We start from the raw sequence: 8,784 nt of genomic DNA, 5'->3' as shown, positions 1-8,784 counted from the left end.
TAACTTAGTTCATTCAGTGCATGGGATGAAATCTGTGAAAACATCAGCAGGCTCATTTCTACAAAATTATTAGACAATTGAAAATCCATGCCAAATCTGAAGGGAACGTCCATGTAAACTAAAACCATGCAGTCTGAAAGCAAATGTTTGAAATCAGTTGAAAGCTAGATAAGACTAGTTGGTTTGGTCGCTGGCCTGAACTGTGCTGACATTTTGTCTACAGAGGCTGTGGCTGCAAAGAAGGCGCCAAAGAGTTCTGCCACACAGAAGGGTAAGAAGACTGGGCAGAAGACTGCTGTCACAGAAAAGAGTGAGGAGAAGGATGCGGCTGCATCCGCAGTGGAGGCAGCAGCTGCAGAGACTCAGAGAAAGGTAGCCGCAGAGAGAAAGGCTTCTGCTGAGAAAAAGGCAACTGAGGAGAGGGAGAAGGCAGCAGTAACAGGTCAGTATTACAATCTTCATTATGTTATCTTCTTAGAGGCTCGGGTACTTCTGGTAAGTGTCCCAGGAATGAAATGTATTCTAAGATAAGGGGTAGTCCATGTGAGGAGGAGCTTCAGGCATATTAAGTCTCTGTAAAATACTTATGGAGATGAGTAGGGGTGGGCCATTTTCCCATCATATCATCATTTACCCCCTACCCTGAATCCTATTTTGTCTTTAGACATGATGAACATGGAAAAAGATCAGCTTGTCAAGGCTGTAGTGGACTGCTGGCCGTACTTAGATGGGGTGAAGGATGGAACCACAGTCAATGCCAGACATAAAGAGTATGAGACAGCAACGTCGTGGCATGCACGACGTGAGTAAACCATGTGTCTGTAAATATACTTTCAAAGAATGTATATTTCAGCAATAAAGTATAAGCAACAACTGTACAATAAATAAGGAGTATTACATGTACGTTCAAACCTCTATTTCAAATAGCTAGAAGAAACTCATAAATTCACATCTTTAATCATCTTTGAATTGCAAACAAGTCGAACTTAGCATTTATGGTCAAGCAAAAAAACGCTTTCTCCAATTTTCCATACCCAGTTCAAGATTCAATATATCTTCTAAAACCAATAACTATTTGTTTCTTTGGCCAAAAATATTATCAGGCGATATGGACTATGGAATGATGAACACGATTGACATTGTAACCGATGACCAGGCGATGATCATAGCAGACCTGATGATAGAAAGATATGGCTTTAAGGTATGAGAGTTAAAGATTTAACTTTTATACATTTCATTGTGTCACGTTATTTCAGAATCACTAGACAGGCCATTGGCCCAATCATCTTATTATTAGTAGTGTCTTTTTGGTTAACAAATGGGCTTAGACTAAGTTAGAGCCATGGATCAAAATTTTCATTTGTCATTTGCAAAGTTATGACAAACATTTGTGTCAATGACTGTACATTTACTCTTTAATTTTCATAATCAGCTTTTAACATAGGACAAAAAAATTATTCTTTGGAAATTAATTGGTAACTGAGCTCAATATGAATTTATTTCGTAGGAATTTGACTACATCTGGAAGGTGCTCCTTCCAGAGTTCCTTGTGCACCATCATGCTACTTTAAAAGGAATCAGTCATAAGGAAGCAGAAATCAACTTGCGAACAGGTAATGCAGAGAAAAGCAGTACATTGTAATATTTAATTAGGTAGGACAAAGTGACTTTCCTTATAAGCTTTTAGGTATCTTGTTATGTTCATAGATCCCAATCAAAGTTAAAACAGAAATGATTCTTGTGATATAGGCCTTTCCACATCCCTGGCATTGACTGTTGTTCCAGTTTGTAACAAGTTTAACTCGCCATTTTATCCTGGAAGGGGGTGGGTGCAATTTTCTCCTTGCAGCTTTGGTTAGGTTTATGATAAGTATTCAGATGTGATCCTGTATTTTGGAATTGAAGAATCCATTACCCCTCTATCTAAACACATGTGGCTAAGTGTAACAGTCGCCTTAGATATCATTTTTTTGTCTGAATATGTAGGTGACAGATTGCTGTTGATTGTGACTTTAAAAATTATCCGTGAATAGTTTCATCAGGTCGGTACGTCACTGAATAAAGAAACTCTTTTTACATAACCATAGATTTATTATCACGGACGTTTGACAACTGTTATTGATGTTTTACATTCCTTTGCGTTTGGGACCGCATTGTAATGTGGAGCATTGGTAAACCTTAAAGCTACTACGTACATGTAGTAAGAACTGTGTGCGTCCTTATGAAGTCGGTAGTCTAGCACATTTTTTCGTGTGCAGCGTGAAGCACATCTGCAGTCCCCAAATCACAACCTCTGTTTGACAAATAAACGTGCGTAACATTTTGGAGAGTAGACCATTGAAAAAAATATGGATTATGCAACTTGAGGTTGTATTTACATTACTAACATTGATATGCTATCGGGTCAACAATTTTGACAAAATTGGACGGTTGCTTTCGATTTTCAGGAAAGGCGAAGAAACCTCGAGGGAAAGCAGCAAGCAACAGTGGCGTAAGTTTAATTTCATGACACAATATCATTATCATTAAGGTTCTGTATCCGTGCTGATGAAAATGTTGAGGTCTTAGTTTGCTACCATGCTTTAGTTATTGGATCTTCGTTACCGCTCACTGTGTATTTTTCCAGGCTGAGACCATCTCTGCTGCCAAAAGACGGAAGGAGAAGGCTCTCCAAGCGGAAGAGAGGGCTGAGACAGTTGAAATCCTGGGCCAACTTGCCAACGACACTGTATGTCACTTATAACTCTCTCAGGATAATTTCCGATTCAAGAAACTTAGCTTTACTCAATCTAATATCACTTTTTCAAACGACGAAAAGGGGATCGTTCGATATGTAGCGATCAAGGGTATGTTGTCAGAGGAAAAATGTCACAACTACTCTGTTTTTTTTACTGTCACTGCCAGTTGGACAACTGTCAATTCAGCCAAAATTCGTGGAAGCTTACGTGTAATTATCGCTGTGCTGTCCGGAAAGGAGAAGGTAAAAACTGACTCGAACTCGCTCCTGTAACAGTCCAGAATGGCACGGTGCGTGAACCTCCCCCAAGTCCATTGTTTTCATTTCGTGCCGTCGCGCGGTTCACTCGCAGACAAGCCCATTCATGTTCAGTTTCCCCGGGACTATGGCTTCGTAGACAGCTCACAACGCGACTTACAGGTCGACGAAGTTAATTGTCAACAACAACGAACTGGATTCCAGAATGGCGGGGTGATTTCCCGCCGAAGGGATCGAGGTTCCCCGAACAAATGGCTGGCATGGCCAGAAGTTTCAATTCTGATTTGTGACGTCAGAGCGCAGGCAATCAGAACGAGGCCATTACGTCATCGGCCAGCGCGGCGGGAGAGAGGAGGACAGCGCGAAGTTCAAACGTGTCTACAGGGTCATATTGGGCGGATTAATGTAAAAATTGACGTAAATCAACTTTTTAATGAGTAAACTGCTGGAAAATAATGAATTGAAGATTTTCTGATGCTTTCCTTTAAATTAACAGTCACTCAATACAGGCATAATTGAACCAGCTACAGACACATCATGAGATCATGTGACGATATGGTACCCCAACAGTAACAAACAAAAGGCAAGGTCCTACCATGTAACAGTGTTTATCTTATTTAATATTTGTTCTGTTGGCATTATAGACAACCAATGTCACCCAACTAGCCATGGCTAATATAAAGGGATGACCTTGTACCAGACAGAAGTAGACAGAATCTGTTGCACATTTCATTTTTAGATCACTTCCTTTGAATCGTTTGTTCCACATTGTCCATGTGCAGCCTTATTAGATAAGCGAAATTACTTGGGGTTGTGGGGTTGGGCTATCTTCGCTTGCTTTATTCTGCGTTGGTACATGGTCGACACTTGTGTTGTCCTTTTATTCCAGGAGGAGGAAGCCCCCAATGGGGATAATGACCCGGATGATGAGGATATCAACAGCGGCTCGGTATGTCACGCCTGACTCTTAGGAATTTTGTTTTACAACTCACTTAGCTCATAACCTACACTGCGTAAACAGAACAGCAGACACATACCAGATCTAGATGGATCATGTGACGATATGGTACCTTACACGGATTATTGACAGTAGCAACAAGAAAAGGTAAATAGTACTATATACCAGTGAACATAACTCTAGTGCATTTTTTTTTCAGTTCAGTGCTGCCCTGGTAGTCGCCCTTTTGGTAATTTGCTACATATTAATAGGGTACAGTCATAGATAAGCGCATTTCCCTTTTAGATATTTGGTCGCGTGCGGCTATCTTCGCTTGTTTTACTTCGGTACTTGGTTCAGAACGCAGCCGTCTTTCCACTGAGCCAATGAAGTAAAAGTGACACCTGTCCCCACGAGAATGCCAGCGGGGCGCCAGAAAAATTAGTCATGGTCTGGTCAGGGCTTCTACTTTTAAAACGCATCGGTACCCTGTTTTACAACGAATAATCAAAATGTCAAAACTGCATGCCCTTTTCAAAAATCTTAGTATATCTATATCATCTATATATGCGTTGGAAAGACAGCTTGGGTCTAAGTTAGTTGGATCCCAAGAACTGCATGGAAAAGTGGATTAAGTACTGCCCCGTCACCGTGCCCGTCACCCAAGGCATTTTTCGCATTTCTCGGACTTCGCCCTCGGGAGCCAACTCCTCGGGAAGGCGGGACAGAACTAAATCCACTTAAGTTCCCGTGATCTAACTATTACATGGTTCAGACACTTGTGTTGTCCTTTTATTCCAGGAGGAGGAACCCCCCAGTGAGGATACTCACCCGGCAGACAGCCAGGGCTTGCGCGCTCAGAATGTCAACAGCGGCTCGGTATGTCACGCCGGACTCTTTTGGATTTTGTTTTACAACTCACTTAGCTCATAACCTACACTGCGTAAACAGAACAGCAGACACATACCAGATCTAGATGGATCATGTGACGATATGGCACCTTATACTGATGACAACAAAATGATTTCTTAAAATATCTTGTCGCCTCATGCTTGAAATTGAATGAACACGATCTGCCTTGGTTAAGTTAGTCTGGAGTCCAGCCTTATTAGCTCTGGTCAGCTACCAAATGTCGCTGCCCCGCCAAAAATAATAATAATCTTTATTGCAAGTTCATTCCCGAGGGCTAATTGCAAAGAAAGTAAAGTAGTGGTAATACTGTGGTATAGATAATTGTAACAAAGAAGGAAAATGAGATTAAATAAAAAGGGAAATAACGTCTAATCTAGATCTATTTCTACTTAAGCTATTTGATGGGTTTGACTTCTTTTCCGTATACAGTAGGAGATGAATTGTCCAACATTTTCATATATAAAGCGGTTGACAGACTTAAGCAAGAAGATTGTTTTTGTTGGTCGGTAAGGTGAGAAAAGCTTGGGAAAGATTTGTAGATTTTAAGGAAAAGTTTGTTTATCGTCATTGCATAACGGCGCCCAGTCGTGTTGGTGGGGAGCGAACTTCCGAAGTGAGCGTACAAAATTTACTACACAGTGGACTCCTGGATATGGTTAATTGCCAATCGATTCATGTAAGTGGAGAGCTTGATGTCAGACGTCTTGGCCTCCTTTCTTATGGCGTATGCATGGTGCCCCTTTGCGCCTTTGATACATTTCCCTATGCATCATTTTCGTTGCACTCTCTCGCGACCTAGACTTTGACAAATTGCTCAATGAATTGTATAGAAAAAAAAGCAATCACGTTTTTATTTTTATTTTCAGTCACATTTGTACATTTGCATGATATATGGAATCTTCTCTTCTGTCCTATCTTCTCTTAGGAGCAAGAGCAGAGCAGAGTGATCACTCCGAGGCAACAGAAGAAAGTCTTGGTGAGTTACTTATCTTCCTTCATGATTTCTACGGCTGTTTTATGTAACTTTCTGTAGTATAGTGATCTCATTTTATGCTTGTGTGCGCGAGTGTTTATGCGTCAGTGATAATATATATGGGATACCTTGGCTAGGTTAAATTAAGAATCATTCGTTTGCCACTCTCATCGACTGACCAATACTGTTGCTGGCACGACAAATGACAAAATCTGAAACAGCTGCAACAAGTAACCACGTTGTTTTGCAGGTAACCACCGCAACCCAGACCGACCACACTCAACAGAAAGAGGTATGCATCATCAGTTTAGCACCAGCACTGTTCTTTACTGACAGACTTAAAAATGATAGATATTGCAAAGATATATTGTGTTTTCATTAATCATGGCATTAATAAGAACCTCAAACTGTTTTGTAGGGCTGGTGTTGCTTTTGGCGCATGTTTGTTTGTAATCGTTTCATCTTGTTCTTGTTACCACACAAACAGTTGTTATTTTTTTATTCACAGTTCGAAGCTGCAGTGGAAGGGGTGGTTAAGGTATGTATATGTATTTTTGTCCACTGGAAGTAATGTAGGGGGGGTTAGTCATGTGACATATTCGTAGCTACAGAGAAATGCTAGTGCGTCATTGATTAATGCTGCTTCTGAGGTCACGCCGAGATATTGGTGACATGATTAACAGAATTGCAACATTTTTTTCACCTGTCCTAGAAACACATGGCGGAGGTGAATACCAGGTTGGCCGCAATAGAGGTGACAATGCAAGCCTTCGTACAGAGAAAGACCGATAAGGCAAGAGTAAGTGCAATGAATTAAAGCTACTCCTGAAAATTGTATTCAAATTTACAAAGAGTATGATATATGGAACAAAGAACTGAATCTGAATGTTTACAGCATGTTCTCGCAAGTCGGCTCGCGACTCGAGTCCAAACTGACATTATCCATTCCTATTGGACGCGATGCATTTACGACGGATACAGTGCCGCTTTCTTTCCTTTAAAATAATTTATTTTGGTTTTATCCTTCACTGACCTGTAAATTGTACGTCTATTTCTGCAGAGGAGGTTATCAGAAGTCCAGCAGGCCGGGTCCAGCAGGGATTCCCCTTTCCCGGAGGCTGTGGGGGCAGCCATGAGAAGCCTAACTGGCTGTGGGGGCAGCCATGAGAAGCCTAACTGGCTATAGTCCCCACACCTCCAACGACTCCTGGACAGACTACGGCCTTCAAACTTTTCCCTCTCCACCTCCACAATCCCCTTTCATCCCCTCGCCACATCCATCATCCACTATCACCTCTTTACTCCCACCATCCACCATCACCTCTCCACCTCCATCGTCCACCATCACCTCTCCACCTGCATCGTCCACCATCACCTCTCCACCTGCCGCGTCGTCCACCATCACCTCTCCACCTGCCGCGTCGTCCACCATCACCTCTGCACCGCCGGCTCAAAACAATGGCTCTCAGCAGTCCACCCAAATGGGTAAGACCGGAGAAAAAATATGTTAGTCTAAAAAACTTTACCTTTTAACAGCCGTGGTGTGGCATGCAATGCAGAAATTGTTAACACCTGCTTAAATTAAAAAAAAAAAAAAAAGCTACGAGCATCATGTTTCTTCCGGAAAAGTCACCTCCTGGGATGTCTTCTGTATTGCTTTGCTGCAAGTTTAGTGAAAGAAAAAAAAATGACATAAAATGTTTGCAAAACAAGTGTGATGCACCGCAGTGCGTTTCATCCCCTGTCAGTAGTGTTTAACGAGAACTTGGACTGAATGGATGCTCTACTGTGTATTTGCAGTGTCTGTCGGAAACCCTGCCCGTGGGGTAGCTGTGACGTCCGCCCAGATGGCCAAAGCCTGGGGCACAAGCTCGACCACCAATACGGCCAGGGCCAGGGCAATGGCCGGTTTCCTGTTCAGCACCTCCGAGATGACAAACAACTCTGTCAACGGCGACGCAGAAAAAGGATGGGGGAAACTCGATCAAAACAGGGTGGAAGCCATCATTGGTGAGTCTCAACACTTTCCCGTAACATTCTATTTTTCCCTGTTTGAACGGGGATTAAGTTGCATCTACCACGAATTTACATCCAAAACACATCCTGTTGTCCTGAACACGTGACGCTACAGACAACTTACAACTTAAAAACAAAGGGGAATAAAAACAAAGTTGGCACAAAGTGTTCTCACTATGTACCAGCTTCCCTGAGCCCTTGCGTCTTTGGACACACTTGTTTTGTAGAATGGATTAGTAGGTTTAGAAAAAATTAAAAAAAGGCTACCCTGTGCCAACAGCATATCTGGAGTGTTAAAGTCGTAACATTGGTGTCGGCTGCATGATCTGCCTCTCAAAGTGAGGCAGATTTCGTTTTCGAAGCATTGAAATATTTGAACATTTTGAATGATGGCTGGATAAATAAATGCTGATAACAAATAATGACCTGATCACAGACGTAAAATTCACGTGCTTTCCCGTGCGATTCTTTTGGGGAAAGAGTGGTTGTCAATTACCGTGATAAAAGAGGTAAAAGAAGAAATCTCAAGTGCATGATTTTCCCAGTCACAAATTGCTGGTAATTGCGGTTTACAAACAAATTTTCATGGGGATGGGAGGAGCATGCCCCGCCCCCTAATGAAAACTGGAAACTTACTACAAACATTCTATGTTTTACTTTTAACAGAGTGGACCACCGAAGTGGCGACGACCAGCCTAACCCGCCAAGCGCTCATCTCGGCACTAAACGGCAAATGCCGCAACGTAAGGAACCCGCCCCCCAAAGCAAAGGCGTCCAAAAGTTCTGAGTAGTTCGTTTTACCAAGGAGGTTAAACAAAGTGTCGTGACAAAGAGGTAATGTATGTACAACCCATGGTACTGCAGCAGTATATACAGCAATGTAACAAAGTGTCGTGACAAAGAGGTAATGTATGTACAACCCATGGTACTGCAGCAGTATATACAGCAATG

The 8,784-nt window shown here is 42.1% G+C and overlaps 1 protein-coding gene across 1 annotated transcript in view; it reads left to right on the top strand.

The window, feature by feature from the left end:
- Positions 1-8,624, top strand: part of LOC118426828 — a 12,118-nt gene extending 3,494 nt beyond the window's left edge. Inside the window, exons 3-18 of the mRNA XM_035836376.1 lie at positions 224-442; positions 665-802; positions 1,104-1,201; positions 1,508-1,613; positions 2,448-2,491; positions 2,627-2,728; positions 3,885-3,944; positions 4,734-4,811; positions 5,770-5,820; positions 6,068-6,109; positions 6,326-6,355; positions 6,530-6,616; positions 6,878-6,968; positions 7,033-7,302; positions 7,618-7,827; positions 8,500-8,624. Coding sequence (XP_035692269.1) covers positions 224-442; positions 665-802; positions 1,104-1,201; positions 1,508-1,613; positions 2,448-2,491; positions 2,627-2,728; positions 3,885-3,944; positions 4,734-4,811; positions 5,770-5,820; positions 6,068-6,109; positions 6,326-6,355; positions 6,530-6,616; positions 6,878-6,968; positions 7,033-7,302; positions 7,618-7,827; positions 8,500-8,624 — 1,751 coding nt within the window. The remainder of the gene's footprint in view (positions 1-223; positions 443-664; positions 803-1,103; positions 1,202-1,507; positions 1,614-2,447; positions 2,492-2,626; positions 2,729-3,884; positions 3,945-4,733; positions 4,812-5,769; positions 5,821-6,067; positions 6,110-6,325; positions 6,356-6,529; positions 6,617-6,877; positions 6,969-7,032; positions 7,303-7,617; positions 7,828-8,499) is intronic.
- Positions 8,625-8,784: the final 160 nt, after the last annotated feature.

This window comes from Branchiostoma floridae, chromosome 1, assembly GCF_000003815.2.
Source record: "Branchiostoma floridae strain S238N-H82 chromosome 1, Bfl_VNyyK, whole genome shotgun sequence".
Taxonomy (NCBI): domain Eukaryota; kingdom Metazoa; phylum Chordata; class Leptocardii; order Amphioxiformes; family Branchiostomatidae; genus Branchiostoma; species Branchiostoma floridae.
Note: the sequence above shows the minus strand (reverse complement) of the source record. Positions and strands in the feature narration are given on the sequence as shown.